The sequence below is a fragment of the Pleurodeles waltl genome, chromosome 3_1 (genome assembly GCF_031143425.1).
Source record: "Pleurodeles waltl isolate 20211129_DDA chromosome 3_1, aPleWal1.hap1.20221129, whole genome shotgun sequence".
Classification (NCBI taxonomy): Eukaryota; Metazoa; Chordata; class Amphibia; order Caudata; family Salamandridae; genus Pleurodeles; species Pleurodeles waltl.
This window is the reverse complement of record NC_090440.1, coordinates 848,098,131-848,119,154: the sequence shown is the minus strand read 5'-3', so window position 1 is coordinate 848,119,154 and position 21,024 is coordinate 848,098,131. Positions and strand designations below refer to the sequence as shown.

General features: G+C 43.5%; 1 protein-coding gene across 1 annotated transcript in view; it reads left to right on the top strand.

The window, feature by feature from the left end:
• Nucleotides 1–21,024, top strand: part of CSMD2 (CUB and Sushi multiple domains 2) — a 1,417,205-nt gene that overhangs the window by 1,225,753 nt on the left and 170,428 nt on the right. The window contains exons 42-45 of the mRNA XM_069223779.1: nt 4,162–4,350; nt 9,033–9,210; nt 12,297–12,442; nt 19,128–19,208. Of these exons, the coding sequence (XP_069079880.1) occupies nt 4,162–4,350; nt 9,033–9,210; nt 12,297–12,442; nt 19,128–19,208 (594 nt within the window). The remainder of the gene's footprint in view (nt 1–4,161; nt 4,351–9,032; nt 9,211–12,296; nt 12,443–19,127; nt 19,209–21,024) is intronic.

Sequence of the window (21,024 nt, the reverse complement as noted above, 5' to 3'; positions counted from 1 at the left end):
TGTGCTCAGCCCCTGGTAGCTTGGCTAAAGCAGGCAGGCTTAACTTAAAAAGCAAAGTGTAAAGTATTTGTGCAGCACTCACTCACAGCAACACAGTGAAATACACCACCAAAAAGACTCAACACCAGCTTTAGAAAAATAAAATATGTTTATCTGTTTAAGTTAAGACCAACACAACAAAAATCCAGTTAATCATTAGGGGTTGCGGGCATGCGAGTGAATTAGATCCACAAGGTTATGAGCCTAAATAACATATAGTGGAAGAATTTAGTAGAGTTCCCAGTGGGAAGGTCAGAGTAATGTGTGTGCTTCCCTTGTATCCATGTTGCAGAGTCCTTTGGTGAGCCTGACGCTGCACTGGCAGTCACATTCTTTTTCTCTGTGGCTACGATGGCTGGTGTGGCGGCAGTACTGCACCTTAAACCGGGCGGTGTTGCAGGCCGGGCGAGCCCCTGGCTGAGTTTCCTCAGGTCAGTGGCTGGTCACCCGGGGGTAGTGCTGTGGGACAGCTGTCGCAGTCGTGCTCTCCTCTTCCAGAGATACAGCAACTGTCTTGAGAGTAGTGCAGGTTCCTGAGTTGGGCAGTGTGGTAGCCTCCCGTAATGGGGCAGGGGAGACGGCTGCCACAAAAGCTTCCAAGTGTAGGCTGGAGTGGGACAGTAATCCCTGGCCTTGGCCTGCAACCCGACACTCCTCCCTAAGGTTTGTGGAGCACAGCTGACTGGTACATGGCAGACAGTATGGTGCTACGGGATGCACCACACTAGAACCTTTTTATGCGTTTCAGCACCACAAAAGTATGTGCTGACAAGCTGGTGCAGGTCACACGGGGCAGTAAGTCCAAAATTACGCCTTTGAAGGTCATGAAGACCTTGAACTGGGGGCAAGCTGACAAGCCCTTGGAGACTCTGGGAGGAACCAAGTTGGCAAAGTCCAATCCTTCCCTTGTAGGACAGAAGCAGCAGGCCAGCACACAGTGCAGCAGCAAGGTAGCCGTCCCTCCTATAGTCCAGCACACAGGAGCAGTAGGCCATTGCACAGCAATGCAGTGCAGAGTGGCAGTCCCTCCTGACAGCCTAGTAGTCCTTCTTCTTGACAGGTTGTCCTTCTCCCAGTAAAGTTAAAAAACTGTTGGGTTTGGGGTCCAACATTTATGCCTGAATGCCCAGAGTCTGAAAGGCCTGAGAATCTTCCAGAGTTTCCTTTGAAGTCCCCACGGTCACTTCCTTGCCCTTCTCGACTCCAGTCACTATGCAGGGGGTAGGCAGCCCTTTGTATGAGGAGAGGCAGAACCCTATTCAGAGGGAAGTGTCAGCTCCTCCCTCCCTTCTAGTCAGGGAATGCCCATCAACCTGGTGATGGGCAATCAATATGCTAATGCCACACCAAAGCTCCCTCTGTGTGTGCCTGTCTAGTGGGACTGCACAGAGCCCAGCTGTCATCTACCCCAGACGTATTCAGGGACAGGTAGAGGCACAGGATGGTTAAAGTAAGAAAATGCCACCTTAATGCCAAATTAAATTGAGAGTCCAGGGACACCAAACTTCATATTCTATCTTGTCCGATTGGGAAGTTATACTTAAAAGATGTTTTAAGGCAACCCCAATGCTATCTCATGGAAGAGATAGGCCTTGCAATAGTGAGAAACTAATTTAACAGTTTTTTTCACTATCTGGACATGTTAAATTTAAAAGGCACATGCACAACCTTTTATGTACACTGCACCCTTCCCTTGAGGGTAAGTAGGTCCTACCCTTACATGTAATAAAAAAGGAAGGTTTGGGCCTGGCAAGTGGGTGCCCCTGCCAGGTTGAGATGAAAGTTTAAAACTGCACACACAGGCTTCTGCAATGGCAAGCCTGAGTCATGTTTGGAAGGATGCTGTGGTGGGTGGCATAACCAGCTAGTAACATTTAATTAACAGGCCCTGGGCACATATAGTGGACTTTACCAAGGGCTTACAGGTAAATTACAGGTAAATTAAATATGCCAATCATGGAGACACCAATGTTACATGTTTTGAAGGACAAAGCACCTGCACTTTGGCACTTGTCAGCAGTGGTAAAGTTCCCAGATCCCTACAGGTCAGCAAAAATAGGTAAAAAAACACAGGAGGTCAGAGGGCAAAAAGCTAGGGGAGATCACACCAATGATGCCAGGTCTAATACATAGCATTACCTACCTTTGGTTATCATATACATAGCATTGTTAAAATAGTGAACCACATGAATAACGTATTTCAGTGTAAACATTTACTATAGTGTATCTCATGTATAGCATAAGATAAATTGACACGCACATAATGAGCATCACTTTAGAGTGCCATATATAGAACAATGCATACAATAGTGTGCCACATAATTATCTTATTTTACTGTAGATAATCACTGCATATGACTACGACTATATTACATCCTAAGAATTTGTTTTACTACCATATGCCAGTCATAGCATTCCTAACTATACTTAAATGTATACCACCCTTGACTTTTTTTTCATATGAAGACAGATTTGCTGTAGTTTCTACACAATTTACCATCTGCTGCATACATTGGAAATTTAAAGTCTTCAGCTCAAATGGATCAAACATTATTCAAAATTATGCACGTATTGCAACAGAATGCCCGACCCTTTGAAAACGAAAACTGAGGTCCTTTAATTTAAAGAGGTGAAAGTTTTTCCCACATGGTGTAAACATGTCTGTTCGGTGTTTGCTAAGGGGTGTTGCCCACAGCAGGACAAACATCTTGAATACTTAAACGTAATTGGAACAGAGAGTAAAGAATTAATTATTGTAGCGTGTGTATCTATCACGGGCGCTGTTCTTAAACTAGACGTTTCTTCCAACACTAATGTTGGATCCGCAGTTATTTCAAGAGGGCCTTGGGAGGCTTCCCGAACGAATAGTTTTCACTTTCGATCAAGGTCTGGTGTCTTGAACCCTAAAGTGCCTACACTTAAACAAATCTACATAATAAAAGCTAAAGACAAGCTTAGCAAGATAGACAGGCTGCCCAGAATAAAAGAGGCGCACTTTTCATTACAGGAAGCCTGCACATATATGTCAGTGTTATCTGCTAGAGGCAGCATAGTACATGTTTTACAGACCAATTTTACGGTGAAAATTAAAAAGGTCGTTGTTAATGTAATGACATTATTGGGATGCCATGCAGGGCAAAGCTTATTTTGTTTATTGCATAACAGTTAAAATAGGATCTGCTGAGTGTGTAGGGTTTTGTTTCTTAAGAAACCTATGTACTTGTTATAGTATTGCAATCTCTTTCGTATCAATGTGTATTGCAATCTCTTTCGTGTCAATGTGTTTTACAATGTCACGATTGCTCGATAGATACGATCAGAATGTGCCATAAAATTGGCCTTATACTGTCTACAGTGTTTCACGATGTGCTCTTCCTCTCTACATAATTTGCCTACCACTGATGCATAATTTATTCAACACTGGCCTAAAACTTGGTTCTCTCTTACCACACAATTCTAATTGTGCTGCAAAAATAACATGCCACATATATTGTATTTTAAGTATATTACTGCAGCATTATCATCGCCTCTTAAGGCGAGCGACAGGAGCACCATTACTTAGCATTGTGTACCACATGCAAAGCATTCTTGAGTATAGTGTTACATACAGATCAGTAGTTACCTTAGTGTGTCACATCCATTTTACTACTTACAATAGCATGTAAACTGCAAGTCCTTACTTGTACTTACTGTACTGTGAAAAGGCTTGCGTATCGCCACCGGATTAATGCATTATCATCTGTCATTGCCAAGGCAACCCACGTTTTTTTACTATAAGCATCCCCACATATCCTGTTTCCTTGATCTTAGGCACATGCACTTTCTCTTCTCCATCTACCCTAAATCCATATTGAAGGGTGCCGCAGCCAGCACATCATGTATTGCCCAGAATGCCACACCTGCCACATATTGTGCAGTAGGAAATTGCCCACAGGACTGTGTCTGCCTTGAGCAAAGTCTAAAACCTTTTGCTGTCTTTACCAAGGGCCAAGTTTCCCATCTTCACAAACAACAAATAAAGTTTGCACACTGCTAATGCCAGTTCCCCTAACATGTGTAGTGCTTCCTATTTTCGGTGGAAGAGTGTGTGAACAAATTATTTTCTCTTCTTTTACCCACCAGCCTATGAACTTCAAGAGTGCCCTGACCCTGAACCTTTTGTTAATGGCGTGGTAAGAGGGGCAGGCTATAACGTGGGGCAGTCGGTCTCTTTCGAGTGCCTGCCTGGATATCACTTGACCGGTGAACCTGTCCTCACATGTCTGCATGGCACCAACAGGAACTGGGACCATCCTTTCCCTCGATGTGAAGGTAGGTGCACATGATACGGAATGTATCACATGATACAGACTGTACCACAAAACTAGTGTGCATCCTGCTGTAGAAAATAATGATATGCCACTCTACCAGAAGACATTGAATGTGTGATGGTCGGTATTCTGCAAATGTTAAAAAATGCTGTATGTCCTAGACAATATCTGATGCAACTACTGGGGCAATTCGAATACTTTCTTTAAAAAATGCCAGTGCTTCTGAAAGGGTGGCGCCTGGCATGCCTGTCTCTGCATAGGTCCTGTCATGTTTTAGAGGTACTGAAATAATAGTTGCTGAGTTGAGCAGCCACCTAACTTTCTAATGCACTTTATATCCTTAGTCTAAGCTCTTTTGCAATAGTTACCAACTCACATGTTTTCATGCCTGATATTATCATGGGCAGATCTAGAATTTTTAATAAAGCCCGGACTATGAGTGGTATCAGCCCAACCTTGTTTTATATATCATTTTAGTCCGTCAAATATCATTTTTCCGCATAACACCTAATATGCAACTCTTGGTCTTCGCCTGATATGAAGCTAACTCTGCTCCAGCCATATCAGTCCTTCGCTCATCTACCTGCAGGAACTCCCAGTCCACCATCTTCTCATGCCCCCTAGGATTTAGAAATTACTGCATTTACTTCTAATCACCGTACAGGAGTCTTAATAAGGGAAGATTATGATATCCCACTAAAAGGAATATCATTTAGGCGTTACCTTGCCCCTTTCTGCCTGCAATAAATGACAATGAGTAGAAAACACAAACATTGGCAGGTTACATTTAAATGTTCCAGGTACTTCTTCCAGTTGAAGACAAGATGACAATTAGTTGCAAGGGCTGCAGAGAATCCAAAGCAGTTCTCAACACAGGACACTTTCAACATAGACCCATTGTATTGACAGAAAAGAAACATAATAAAATTGACAATAAATGATTGCTATCCATCACATAAAGATACACAAGGATGCCTGGTGTAATTCAACAATTCTTGGTCTTTGTCAAAGGTAAAGGATCAACTAGAGTCTCTTGTATTATATCTGATAAACTATAATCTGTCTCACCAGACACCCAAATGGCCATTGACATGCCAGTATGTGTGTAATACAAATGAAGGGAATTGTTTGTCATGGTGCTGAGATGCTCAGGTTACTCCTGTCAATTGATTATTTAAATAATAAGTAAAGCTTCAGCATTCTCCAAAAATGTAGTTTGTCCTGGCCTTTTTCTTTGACTAAAGGTTAAGACGGTTAGAGTTGTATTGTATGTATTGTACTTTAGTGGAACGCTTGGCTAGTGCTTCATACAACTGTGGTGGCCCTGAGATCCCCCTCTGAATAGCTGGGTAAGATGCTTAACCATTTATTTGTAAGGTTGATAAAGTGAGGGCTTATTGTGGGTCTATATATTGCAGAGCATGTTGTTTATAAGATTTCTGAGGTGTGCTCTAATGTTGTAGTTGTACATCAGCATTAGGTGAGAAAGAAGGCTAAGAGGCAGAAAGAGTCACATTTGTATGTGCATACAATCTTCCTCTTGTCCTTCATAAGCCTGATTGGAGGATCCAGTCTTTTGCAGCCAGATCTTTACTGCTTTTCAGAACATAAGTTTGTTATAGAGAATTGTTATCCCGGCTGAGAATGAGTTTCAGAGCTTATCAGTCTGTACAGAGAATAATATGTCAAAATTAAAAGACTTTTGAATAAAGTGATGGTCAGAAGCAGGCCAGTGAAGACTTGCAGGCCTTTCTTTGCCAGTGTGTGCAAAGACTGAGTTGGAACCAAACCACTCTTATGCAATTGATGGTCCAGTGAGGGAAGGCGAGAACCTTGAATAAAATTTGCCTTGTCACTGGCAGTCAGTGGAGAGCTTGTAATGTGGGGATGAAGAGGTTAAAGATGAGGATTGTACAAATTGTCATGCAGTGATATTCTGTACTTGTTGTAGAAAAGGCAGTGTGAGGCCCAAGATGTAGCAAGTAAGTACAATGCAATTGATACACATGCAAGACAATTGTGACATCTACCCAAATTGCAAAGCCTAGATGTGGAACAATGTCGAGCAGGGTTTGCATAGTGATTACAGAGACTGCCACCTCTTGTTTTCCCTATGGAACAAGGGATAGTTTGGAGTCCATGATCAGAATTTGTGGAGTGAGAGAGGAGTGGGACAGCACTTGGATCAAGTTCCATAGCAGAGGATGTCAGTTTATGATGATTTAAGCTTTATACTTGAGGTTGTAGTGGAACATCCAATGGTCCACTGCCTAGGAGCAAGTGCTTAGGGCAAGGGAATGTATTCCACCTCTGGAACGATTTGTGTGATGTTAGCATTATTGTAGCATGTGAGATTGAAAATTAGACTGCAATTTGATGAGGTCTAAGACAGAACCAAAGTAAGTGTTGAAAACGAGAGACATAGAAGAAATGTGTAGAATGCTAGTATAAGACATGAAAACAGTTGTTTCCTCACCTCATATATACTGCACACAATGCTTGGTTTCTGATGGAAGAGCTGCTTCCAGCTCCTCTATCGAAAAGCACCCTTTCGGCAGAGCCAACATGAGTGAAAATTGCTTCATAGAGAAAGGCCTGTTAACAGAGGTCCATCCAACACCATTACCACCATCTTTTTTCCTGTCTGAAGCTGCCATGCAAGCTGTGGAGTTATCAAACAGAAAGCTCCTAAAATCACTCCAAGTCTGTGGGAGAAAACACATAGGAAAGTAGAACCATTACATGTGTTGCCTCTGAAAATAAACCCTCACATTAGGGCCATCTTCAGAAATAACAGAAGTGGGCATGGTATGTCATGGGATGTCATCACATATAATTTTCTCCCTAGCTCTTGCTGTGTTTGCAGGAGTCATCTGGGTGAAAATGGCTGATGCCACAGCATACATCTTTAAATTAGGAAACCTCACTGTGGCTCCACCAAAGTGGCATTTTAGTGGTCCGGCCACCTACCTTTAAATGTAACCCAGGGTGTTTGAGATTTCCAAAAATATGTGTGAGATTAAAACTTTCCCCAAAATGAAGAATTTATATTAAATGTAGTTTATTCATTATCAGGGAAGGTATACCTGAGACTGCAGTAGAGTAAACTCCTAGCATGTAGTTGTCTTTTTGAGTAAGGGGTTTATTGGCAGATCCGTATGTGCTGCTGCTATGAAACCGGCACGGATCACTAAAGTTCACGATGAAGATGCACTGGGGAAAAATGGTTATAGGTTCTAGAGCTGGAAAAGCTGAGACTGGCACCAATAATCAAATGAGAGGATCTCGCAAACATCTCTGTGCTGTAATGGAAAGTTAGCTGCAGGCCATGATGATGGAGGTGGTTGTTCAGAGCTCTTTGGGGGACATAATAATTAAATGGGGTGAGTTGCTGTAGGATAAGACTCGGGTTTTGTGGCAGAGCTCTGAGTGTGACACTATTAAAATATCAGACAGTGGTGGTACCCTATCTAGATATAAAAGGGGTACATGTCCCCAGTAGAAGAAACCGTTCTGTCAAGGATATAAAATGTACAATCAAGGAGGTTGCACTGCTCTGGGTGGATGATATTTCGTGCCAGGTGAGAGGTGCTTTTATCAGACTTCATCTACCCTGGTGTGGAGTAAAGTTCAATTTAACATAATGTAACGTGGAAGCAGTGTGTTGGTGAAAGGTGCAATGGTCGGGGTATGCCTGATAAGGAGGGTGGTGCAAGTGTGCCAGTCAGTTGGTTAACCCTGCACCATACTTCACTCTTGGCAGCTTCTATACGTACCCACTTCGAGTTTCTTTTCCATTTCTCTAAGCAATTTAAATTCCACCTTCTCTACCAATCCTAGGCTCTTGCTCAGATGCAATAATGTCAACACCCACGGCATTTTGGTGTGCGAGATTGCATAATTTTCCACGTAAAGTTTCACAAAATTCCTTTTAAATGTGACAAAATAACATTTCTAAGGAGAAATGTGGTTTGTTAGGATTTTATGTGATGTTTTTTTCATGGATAGAAATGTCTCGCAGAAATATCATAAAAGATTGGGTACAGCAAAATGTGTTTCTCGGTGAGCTATGTTCTGTGAGGACGAAAAATGATGTAAATTTACATAATGCGAAAGTTTAAGTAATTTCTGAAAGTGCAGGTCACAAAACAATTCAAGAATTACACATGTTTCAACCGCGTAATTAAAAAATCTCCTAGGCCTACCAACAGCCCTACTGTACGTCTCGTCACCTGCAGGCATCACAGTTATCCTGCTGCTGGATTATAAATTCAACATTATGTTACATCTGCTCTCAAATTATGTACACATAGTAATTAAAAGATAGAATAAGGCCTCCCTCCCCGCTGCCACAGAGTCGAACCGTGCAAAAACTACTTCCTCCTCCTCCTCCTCTTCTTCCTCCTCCTCCTTCTCCAATGCGCACTCTGCCACCCCTCATCTACTGCTTGCTTGGTGAGGTGTGTGTCTGCCTGATTGCCAGCTGTGCAAGCAGCCTCCGAGTGAGCCTCCCCGATGGAGCCCTAGAATACTAAGCAGGCCTTTTCTTATTATGATTTATTAACAGTTGTTGCAGACTCCGAAGAAGAGCTGTTTATATGTTTGTTTTCCCTGCTGTTTGTTTGTTTCCTCATATTCCTTTCTTTCCAATCCTAATTCCTCTCATGCTGTGGTTCTGAGCAGTCCCTTGTGGAGGAAATATCACTGCCTACAATGACACCGTGTATTCCCCGGGCTTCCCGAATCAGTACCCCAATTCTCAGGACTGCATTTGGCTGATCACCGTGCCCCCGGGGTATGGGATTCACATCAACTTCACTCTGCTGCAGACCGAAGCCTACAATGACTTCATCACTGTCTGGTAAGGAGTCATCCATGGAATGCATGTTGCTACTGTTGGGTTCTTTGCTCACTACTACACCATCGTTCCACAAGGCTTGCATGTGAAGGAGCCTCCAAACAAATGTAATGCTGCAAAGAAGTTTTATAACAGAGTCAATAATGGTAAACAATCTATAAATTAGCATTGTTGGTCAATGACCATAACAGGCTGGGAATCAATGGCGACAAACTGGGTTCTATGGAGTGCCTGGACTAGTGTTTCTTGTTTGCTTTCTGTGATATGTTACATGAATTTCAATGTATTGAGGACGTATGTCAAGCAAATATCTCTGAAAAGCAGCAAAACGCCGTAGATATTTAGGGGGATCAATCAAAGTGATTGTAGCCATTGGAGAGAAGGATCAACAAGGTTTTTATCAATGGTGATTAAGGTATTACCTGAAAAGGGAACTTATCTGCTTCATTCTGAATTGGAGGAGTGAAGACGACAGTGTGATGTTTGAGGGGATTTCATCTGAGATCCTGGGTGTATAGCATGAGAAGGCATGCCTTCAGCTGTTTTCCTTCATGCAGTTATTGGTAACTACCATGGCAATTTCACCACCTTGTTTGTTGAACTGACCTTCTGAGATGGTGAACTGTTCAGTCACTTAGGGTGGTGAGTTGGTTTTTATTGCCTTGTAGAATACAAAGGTATTTTGAGTATGGTGCGTGTCTCTGTTTCTTTTACCGAGGGTGTGATGGTGAGAAAGCATTCTTGAAGTAGAGGCATGTTTTTGGACTTTTGTCATTTCTCTTAACACCCAAGAGCTCTCGGCTTAAAGCATTCACTCCTATAACTTTGAACGGCTTTGCTTCCTTCGCTCTGTTCCATCATTGTTCCACAAAAAGTGTGCCTCAGTGGCTAATGTTTCAGTAAATCTGATCCTTTCCAATGTGTATGTATACATTGCTAACACCTTGCTGTCTGCCCCTGCCCCCAGATATGTTCTCTGTAAGCCAGCAGACTCCCAGAAATAAACTCAGTGGAAATAGTCACAAAGGTTTTTTGTTGATTATATATTCTGTGTTCATACTTCATGTGCATACCTCTGGAATAAGTAGTGGTTTCGTATTGATGAGCATTTCAGAAACCAACTAGAATAGTAATTTTTAATGTGCGGTACGGGGACCCCTGGGGGGTTTGCCACACCTACTCAGGGGGTCCGCAACTGCTTAGAAAATTACATAATATTAACAGATTAGTAAAGTGTCTAAAAATAAAGAGCAACATGTCAATTGAAATTTCTAAAATATATGTAAATGTGAAGGAATTTGTTATCGGGGCTAAAAATTAAGTTGATATCCTCAGATTGATTGGGAGCAGGGTAAGTGCATTAAAGAATGATGAGTGGTCTCAACTGATTTTGGTAAAACTACAACCTTCCCATTAAAATTAAATCATTTTTTTTATATTTGTTTGTGAATTAAATACACTATTTCATTGTGTGTATTTGCTTGATAAAAGATTGTTTCTGTATTTTTGTGTGTTGTTTTGTGGTTAAAATTACTTAGGCGGGGTCTGCAGCTTCCGGTAGTGACTTAGACAGGGTCCACAGATTCCAAAAATTATTCATTGGGGGGTCCTCTAATTCGAGCAATGATTATGTGTGGATCCACAGAAGTCAAAATGTTATATACCACTGAAATAGTAGACCAAGAATAACAAGGGCATGTCTACATCCATTCTACATCAAATTATCATAGAGTTATGGGAAGTGACGCTACTTTGGAAGCCACCTTCTCGCCCCTAAAGTCTTCACATTACTAAGCAGCCATTTCTGACGGTGATTCATCGCTAACTCTAAATGGACCCACAGTTATAAAATATCTGCAAACATATTGGACACAGCTGCTCTGGAGAAGAGGAGGGTGTTCACAAGGCATCAAACAAAATTTGATGTGCAGTAGTTATCCTTCATTGGTGTAGTACCAGAATTTAGTCGCAAATGGGCCTAAATGATACGACAAAGGGCCTGATTTAAAGTTTGGTAGAGGAGGTTACTCCGTCACAAATTTGATGGATAGCCTGTCTTCCGTTCCCATTATCGCCTATGGAGATTGTAATACAGGAGGAGGGATATCTGTCACATTTGTGACAGACTAACGTGTCCGCCAAACTCTAAATCAGGCCCAAGGTGTTTGTCAAGGAAGAAAGTTATTTAGCCCTGATGAACACCTTTTGCTTTAATCAAAAATGACTGTGATATTGCTGCAGGTTTACTATATTTTAATAACCCAGTGAACAACATTGCTACGGATTACTGAATTTCTCAATGTAAAATTTAACAAAATATAATTGTATCACAGAAGTGCTTAATGAATAACATGTTGTAATCTTGCCAACTCAGCAGGACACTTGTTTGATAAATTACATTATCTTCTGATGTGCAGAAACATGCTAGGTGTGATAATGTGGATAAAACTAGAAAACGCAGGCTGTTTCTGTATGTTTGTGGTTAGATTATGGCAAATCGGTGCTAGACTACCCTTATAGCTGTCAAAACATACATAGGTAATGGTGGGTTGCATTAAACATATTAATAGGTTTGTGGATATCAAGATTTCTTTTCAGATGTTTTAGGCTGCTTGCTCTCTTCACATCATTCACTTATGCAAAGCAGGAGGATAATTGGCTGAATTTGTGAAGTATGCAATTTTGGGCCTGATTTAGAGTTTGGCCGATGTGTCACTCTGTCACAAACATGACGATATCCCTACTACGTATTGCAAGTGCCATTGGATGTAAAACACTTGCAATAGGTCATTTCTCTTGGTGCAGATTCTAAAGGCATTACCTGCAATGTATCAACCATCCTGTTATAGTCCAGTCCTGGTACTTGAGTTAGGGCTGGATCTAGGATTGAGTACCACTTAGCGACAATGAAGAGTGTCATCAGCAGAGGACTGCACACTACCCCTATAAGTAGCAAAAGTTGGCCTACCTTCCAGGGAAGAATTCTCTGAAACCTCACTTTATCTCTGTTCACAAAAATGTCTATACAAACCTGGATATGAATTCTCAACAAAAACTTAGCCATCGTTTCTGCTTTATTCCTGTTCCAGGGATGGCCCTCTGCAGACAGCACCACAACTGGGAGTTTTCTCTGGAAATGCTGTCAAGAAATCTGTCCAAAGTTCCACGCACCAGGTGTTAATTCGATTTCAAAGTGATGCTGCAAATGGAGGACTCTTTGCAATCTACTTTTATGGTGAGTACAGTGCTCTGTTGTTGGTTGCCTCAGTGCATGTATCTTGTTCTCCAAATTGCAATTTATCCTAGTAAAGGTTAGTTTGTAGGGATAATGGGTCTTACAACCTTCCAACAAATTCATGAGAGTCTGTGGAGTGGGTCTTCTCTTTTGGTTATTCTGTACATGTCAATATATATGCGTACAATTGTGAGTAGGAGGTGAGTCTTTGCTGGTGTCCCTGCTGTTGTTTGGTGTGTGGCATCGGACTTCTCTGCCTTTGTGTCAGTGTGCCTTTCTCAGTAATGGATTGTTTCCTTGTCTCTGTATTTTCTGCTCTGTCAGGGTATACATCTTCCAGCATTTGTATGTTGACAGTACTCTGCTTGAGTAGGCTCCAATGAAATGGCCTTCAGGTCTCTATTCCTAATAGATATATTTACCTTCAGAATCTAGCTGTAGGTGGTGGAGAAGGAGCTAAGGAAAGTAAGTTGTAGACACCCTTGTTTGAATTTACCTTTTGAGAATGTGAGCAAATAAGGGGTCAAGTCTTTATAAAAAGGTGCCAAGGGTTCTAGTTTGGCATTTGATCCTAGGGGAGCCTAGCCAAGGTTGTCGATCTCTAGGCACACCCAGGGACTGCTTGGGCATTGGCTGCCGTGAGACCTTATTGTATAGGCTTTGCAGGAATGTGAGTCACACATGTAGCAGAACAGTACTCTAATGAAGCATGGTGGCTTCAAAATTCTGATTGATTCACTCCAGGATTTTAGGAAAAGCAGAACAGAAAGCACTGGCAACTACTTCCCAGTCTCAGTTCCTAGCTCTTTATCCTACCCCAGTTGGCTACCTCTATGAGGCACATTGACGGTGTGCCACCTTTTTGTGGTGCTCTATGAGTGCACTTCCTAAAGGCCATTTTTATCTGCGCTTAAGATATTGCTGGATCTACATGTGCGCCAGCGCTATCAGTAATACAGTAGGGGATGCCCTCTCTAATACCATTGTGTCCCGGTGGCACACAAAGCTGCCATTTCCCAGTGTTGAGGTTTCTTTCATGCTGCATGTGGATGCCTTTTTGGCATCTACAAAGATAAGAGCAAGACATACCCATAGATAAGTTACCAGTAAGGATTTACTTTTAAAGATGCAATAGTGGGAGGGAAGAGCTTCAACATGGCAAGTGAGAAGGATTTTAATATGGGAGTGTCCTTGTCTTGAAAAGTAGATGACACACAGACAGGAAATGAGGAGAGGTGTCCTAGAAAATGCTGTTTTTTGTCATAATAAAGTAGTAGGATTATGCAGAGATTTTATTACGCAAGATTAGTCCAGCAAAGTTTACAATTATTGACCTACTAGTAATAGGCTGCGGTTTTTACTGCTTGTCCTATTCTTGGGCACTCATAGTTTTCTCTTGGCAGTGTTTGTTTTTCACTGGTAATATACAAGCGTTTTGGATGTGCGTGCATCTTTGCTTAGGTTTTCCCTGTAGCAATGCTCTGCAGCCAATTTTTTAGCATTTTGTATGCAAGCGCATTCCTTCGTTTTTTCCTATGAGTGCTCTGAAACCGTGTCATGCTGTTAGCTCATGAGCATATTATTTCTGAGTGACAAATCAAATAAGACTTACATATAAACTGTTCTGGTTTTCACACAGAAGCACACGTCACAACTACATGTACTTTTACATACATTTTTTACATTTTCGCAAGAATTATACTTCCTTCACAAAGAAAAAAGTCAGTTTTGCACACCTGTGTAAAACTGGTACACAGGACAGGCGGGCATCATATTCATGTAAAAGCCAGTATGTAAGGTGCATGCAGTATGTGGGTGCCACAATGAAAAGTGCAACTGTTGTACATTGTGGTCAGTAGGGAGTAATTTCTGACCACACGATGGGCCTCATTACAACCCTGGCGGTCTTGAGACCGACAGGGTCGCAGTGGCGGTTTGACCGCCGCCAAAGCAGCGTTCTGACCGCCACATTACGACCGTGGCAGTTGTGCCATGGTCTGACCCCAGCACCACCAGTTTTCCTCCACAGGAGGGACTGGCGGTGCTGGCAGTCCTAATAAGCCAGGACAGCGCTGCAAGCAGTGACGCCCTGGGGATTACGACGACCCCTCTCCGCCAGCTTTTACATGGTGGTAGCACCGCCATGTAAAGGCTGGTGGCGACGGGGTGCAGGGGGCCCCAGGGGGGGCCCTGCACTTTGCACGGGCAGTGCAGGGGCCCCCATGGCCAGCCCCGTCACGCTGTTCACTGTCTGCTTTGCAGACAGTGAACAGCAACAGCGCAATGGGTGTTGGTGCACCCTACGCACTGCAGCATTGCCACCAGCTCAGTTATGAGCCAGCGTCAATGTTGTAGGATGCTTCCCGCTGGGCCAGCAGGCAGAAACACCATTTCCACCCACTGGCCCAGCAGGAAACTCTTAATGGGGCCCGCAGAAAGGGGCCTGCACTGGCGGCAACCTGACCGCTGGAGTTTGGCGGACGGCCTTTTCCGTCTGGCAAACTCATAATGACCTCAATGTGTAAGAATGTCTGAGCAATATACTCCCAACAGAGTTTTCCAAGTGCTCCATGCTCTCCAAATTCACTTAACAGCGCTATCCATCTTTACATATATAGAACTCATTCATACAGTATCATATTATATGTGTTTCTAAATAAATTTCATGCTATTCGTGCATGAACAGTAGAACCAGCCCTTCTTGGGCCTGTGCACAGAACTAATCTCCAGGTCGCTAAATGTGCACTACATGTTCACTATTTGCCAATGGGATTAAGAATTTGACAATCTGTACAAATTTCAAATCTCTTGAAGAAGCAGGTGAATCCTGCACCCCAGTACTAGACAATCACAGCATGCTTAATATGTCACATAAGAATTTATGATGGAGTCAATAAACATCCTCTAGTCAAGCACATATCCTTAGTCTGAAGTCAGATGTGCATCCTCATATATATGATTCTTCTCTGAGTGCTCAGAAACCCACTGTAGGGTATTATCCCTCTCCTCTAGAACTTTCTGCTCTGCCTAAGAATACTCCTTTTTTGCTCCTTTGTAGGTTTTGTCTGCACGAGTGCACTTGCGTGGCATGCTTGCAAAAGGCTTTTGTGGAAAAAAAAACTTTAAAGGGGCTTAGAACCAGTCCCTTACTTACCTGAACTGACCATTGGCTTAGTCCAAGGTTGTTCTAATTTGCATGCTTCTGATAGCCTGGCATGTTATATGCGTTCACCTCCTGCTCTCTGCTGCTTTGCCGTCAGGTGGATTCTGGACCAAGTACTCCTTCTGGTCCTTGGCCATTGGCTACTGACCAGTGTCCTTCCACTGGCTACTTCAATGTGAAGGTACTATTTTTGGGATTTCCGAATGAACACTTCTTACGAGTGAATCTGCAGGCCATTTATTGCCCCACATGCTTGCAAAATCTTTTGTAAAAAAAAAAAAACTTAAAAGAGGCTTAGAACCCACCCCTTACTTACCTGAACTTACCATTGACTTAGTTCAACGTCGCTCTAATCTACGTGCTTCTGATTGGCCAGCACGTCAGCTAATTTCATTTCCTGCTCTCTGCTGCTTTGCCATCCTGCCGTCCATGCTGTTTGGTGGATTGTGTCCTACTACTGGCTACTTCAGTCTCAAGGTACTATTTTTGGCATTTACGAATGAGCACCCTTTATGAGTAAATCTACAGGCCATCTATTGCTTCACATGAAGCATGCGCAATAGAGCAGTATCCTTTGAAAGAGCGTGACCCCAAGATACAGTAACATCCTGTTGATGCACCACACAATATCTCTTTTGCACAAGTGTGTGATTTTCAGTTCAGCAGTTATGTGGGTATTCTTCAGTTGGGTTGCGTACCGCCTGCAGAATATTTATTAGGAATACTTTGAAAGAAGGCCTGTGTGCTTGCCTAGACTGTTCATAGGCAGGGAGTGTGTGCCACCATGAAGAATAAATTTGTCCAGAATCACAGGATGTTGAGCCGACATCGAGACTCAAGCCTAGGTGTTTGACACCGAGCTTCAAAGTCGGCAGCTCTTGCTGTTACGCCACACCCTCTCATATCTTCTCCTCTCTCACTTTGCTAAGCTCATTATTTAAATATGTATAATTAAATTTGATATTTGCATGTCTCCCCTTCTCCTGATCAAAACATGTCTCAAAAACACAGTCTCCACCAAAGACCCTCCCTCTCCCCTTTACGTCGCAGTTAATCGAGCACACTTTTAGGGACTTAGGCGCGCTTTCACTTTCTTCTACGCTTACTGATCAATGTGCCCATTTTTTTTCACCATCCCTTAAGAGAGTTGAATTAGGTGGAACAACGATCCAATAGTAATGAAGAGCAATCCGAAAACCAACCTCATTAATGCTGCACCCGAGATTACGCCGGGCAGAGCCACTGGAATTATGCGGCAGGAGAAGGCCAAATTATGCAGCAGGGTTATGGCATTTTTATGTAGTACTAGCTCAACCCGAAGGTATCGGAGTGCTTTACATAAGCACCACTTACATTACACACAGACACTTTCATTTTTAAAACATGCTGCACAGCAGTGCTAGCTGCTGTACAACATGCTGGCTCACAGTTTAAATAAGAACGCGCTGGCCATGGGTGACGTGTCATAGGGCTTTTTTTCTAACTTTAAGCCACAGCACTCACGCTGTGTGTAACATGTTTTTTTAAATAAGTGTTCCTCTGTAATGTACGAAGTACTCGTGTAAAGCACTACAACACCTATGGGTAGAGTTTGCAATATATAAAAGCGCCCTCCAAAATAAAAAAATAAAAAAAAAAACATCTTACAACGCTATGTAACGTGTTTTTAATTTAATTATTTTTTTGCGGTGCTTTTATACAGCTCAAACTCGACCCGAAGGTATTGGATTGCTTTACATGTACACTACTTACTTTATGCAGGAAACGTTCATTTTTAAAAACGTTATACAGCAGCACGAGCTGCTGTGACTTAAAGTTAAAACAGCCCTGTGATGGCAGGCCGCTGATAGCGCTTTTTTATTTTCACTTTAACCCGAGTTGTACAGCAGCTCGTGCTGCTGTGTAACGTGTCGAACTAAACATTGACAAAACCAATAGAATTTGCAAAGGCGAAACCTATTGGTTTTGCTAATGCTTTGTTTTGAAAAGCATCCCCCTCACCCCTCTCCCCCCCCCCCCCAGACCCTGCCCCCTGGGCTGCATCTTGGCAATAGTAAATAACATTGTGCAGTGCACTCTAAGCAGTCCAAACCGTGACTTTCGAGACGTTTTAAGTTCTCGCCGAGACAAAACAAACATAATTGTCCGTTGTCTTCCAGTGACTTCTTGAATAGCTGTATCCTGATAGACCTACATTAGAAATATGTGATAACATCAAAGGGGGCTAGAATATAAGACATTCTGGCCAGGAATGCTCCGGGCCTTTCTTTTCTTCCTTCGTGGATGAATTGAAGAGGACAAACTCCTGTCAGGATAAGTTCTTAATGCACCAGCGGAAATTAAAATAAAACACGTTTTTGCAAAGCACGCATGAATGTATTTTCCGGTAGAGTGCGTGAGTGTGGAGTTCGCTTCCCTGCTGCTTTATAATTAGGGTCAATTGAATTATCTGGCTGCTGTTTTTTCTATATAATTATGCATTTGCTGCATTCCTGACATAATCGAGTAGGTTCTGAACATTCTACTGAATGAATATAGTTCTAAATCCTAAGGAAACGCTTTCTTGTTTAACGCATGTTTTTATTGCCCTCTGCCACACTAGATAATTAAGAATGTCATAGAATGCAGCGCACAATTTGCCTTTAATCACAAAGTTTACGGCATAATTGTCTTGCCACAGTGCTGCATAATTCAGTCATGCATTGGCAGGGGCATAACAAAGGCTCCAGCAGAACACGGGGCACCAAAGCCTCCAGGTGTCCGTGCTTTCAAGGGAACCCCAATCAGCCAAAGGCCAATTAATTTCAGTGAGCTCCGAGATCCTCAGGTGCAGCTCCTCCATAAGAGCGGAGGAGCGTTGCGCCCCCGCCAGCAGTGGCAGCTGCAAACCTTTCCCCAAAAAACGATCATAAACTGTTGTTTATGATCGTTTATTGGGAAAAGAGGCGGGTTCACAGGGGTGACGAGCAATGGGCGCATGTGCGTTTGGCTGGCCGTCTTGGGCTGGCGAAACACACATGCGCACAGGGCTCTCTCCAGCCCAGCAACACAGTTGATAGGCTGGAGAGAGCCTGCACAGGCTCCCAGTCTGCCTGGGAGCACCCTGGCTGGGTGCTCTCAGCCAATCCTGACGGTGCTTTGAGCAGCGTCAGGATTGGCCGCAGGGCAGGCTGGGAGCCTGTGCTTGCAGTCGGCGAGGGACAGAGGAGCGGCGTGCAGCGGAAAGAGGTAAGTGTTTTTTTTTGTTGTTATTTTTTATTTAATTTAATTCTTCCCCACCCCCCCTGCGCGCATGCCGCCCGCCCCTTCTGTTTAGCGCGAGCCGCGACTGCTCAGGAGGCCCACTTCACATTCTGCAGAGGGGCCCGTCATTTTACCTTACGTCAATGTGCATTCCCACATAGGTTTAATACTTTTCTATGTTCTATTAAATACTTTTAAACACTTTTCAGGCATTCTTTCTGCAGCCAGTAGCTTTGTCAGAGGTATTGTGCACTAACACTGTGTTCCTTCATCTTTCAGCCTACCAGCTCAGCAAGTGCCACCCACCAACCAGCGTGCCAAATGCAGAAATTCTCACAGAGAATGAAGATTTTAAAATAGGTATTGTTGATTGTACATCTTATTCTGCAACGTTTTCTGCTATAAATTCTCACTCTGGTCTCTTTGCCCTTAAAGAGGCGTGCACCGCTGCATGCACATGCACTACTCTAAAGACATTATTGGGTCTTTAATGGTTGCCTAAAAGAGGCACCATGAGGTGTCTCGCTCTAGTCTTCAAGTCGGTCCTCCTTGGCTTGTGTGCAGTCTCGCCCTTCTGTGATGAGGCAGCATCACTCTAAAGATACTGAAGTCTCAGACTCACTGACGGTGGAAGTTTGACATAGCAAGGTGCCTTTCCGGTGGGTACTGAATGGGATGCTCCATTTTGGTAACAGTCTCACCCAGGGAGCACCACCACACTAATGCCTGCAGGCACATTGAAAAAATAGATCCTCACCATGACTTCCTTAGCGAGCCACTGCAAGGTTTCTCTCTGTGGATACTGAAAAGCGAGCACAACCCTAACCAGTACTCCCCACCTACAATCTGTTTTGTCACTCTTAGGTTGTCAGCCAAAGAGTACAACTATCTCACTTTGTGTTCCGGGGGAGGAGGGCAAACGCATTTTTCTGTGACATATACCATGTGTAACTGCCTCATTTAGGGTTCCAAGGAATCAGCACATGATGTCTATGTGTTTAATTCTGGGAGTTCCTGAGCTAACTGACAGAGACTGAATATCTCATCCTCTCATTGAGCTAACATACCATGTCCAGTGTCTCATTCCAGAATTCCTGGAGCTAGCTCACACAGTCTAAGGGCCATATTTATACTCCGTTTGCGCCGAAATTGCGTCGTTTTTTTTGACGCAATTTCGACGCAAAACTAACGCCAACTAACGCCATATTTATACTATGGCGTTAGAGGCGAATAGCGCCAAAGTTCCCGGAATGTGCGTCATTTTTTAGCGTGAACCCCTTCCTTGCGTTAATGATATGCAAGGGAGGCGTTCCCGTCTAAAAAATGACTCCCAGGCCTTTACGTGGTATTTATACTCCCGGGCAAAAGAGACGCCCGGGAGTTGGCGTGGCTAAAAACGGCGCATTTGCGCCACTTTTTAACGCCTGCTCAGGGCAGGCGTTAAGGGGCCTGTGGGCTCAAAATGAGCCCACAGGTGCCCTCCCATGCCCCCAGGGACCCCCCCTGCCACCCTTGCCCACCCCAGGAGGACCCCCAAGGATGGAGGGACCCACCCCAGGGACATTCAGGTAAGTTCAGGTAAGTATAATTTTTTTTTTTTTATATATTTTTTTGGTGGCATAGGGGGGCCTGATTTGTGCCCCCCTACATGCCACTATGCCCAATGACCATGCCCAGGGGACAGAAGTCCCCTGGGCATGGCCATTGGGCAAGGGGGCATGACTCCTATCTTTACAATGATAGGAGTCATGTTGATGGGGGATGGGCGTCGAAAATAAATGGCGCAAGTCGGGTTAAGACGATTTTTTCGACGTAACCTGACTTGCCCCATTTTAAGACGCCCATGCGCCATTTTCCCCCTACGCCGGCGCTGTCTGGTCTACGTGGTTTTTTCCCACGCAAACCAGGCAGCGCCGGTCTGATTGCGCCGTCTAACGCCATTCCATAAATACGGCGCCCGCATGGCGCTTCAGAATGGCGTTAGACGGCGCAAAACTTTTTGACGCTAAACTGCGTTAGCGCAGTTTAGCGTCAAAAAGTATAAATATGGGCCTAAATGTCTCATCATGACCATCTTTAAGCTAACAAATTCCATGTCCAAATATTACATTCTGGGAGTACTGGGGCTAACTCACACCCAGGCCAAATTTCTCATCTCATCCCGACCTTCACAGAG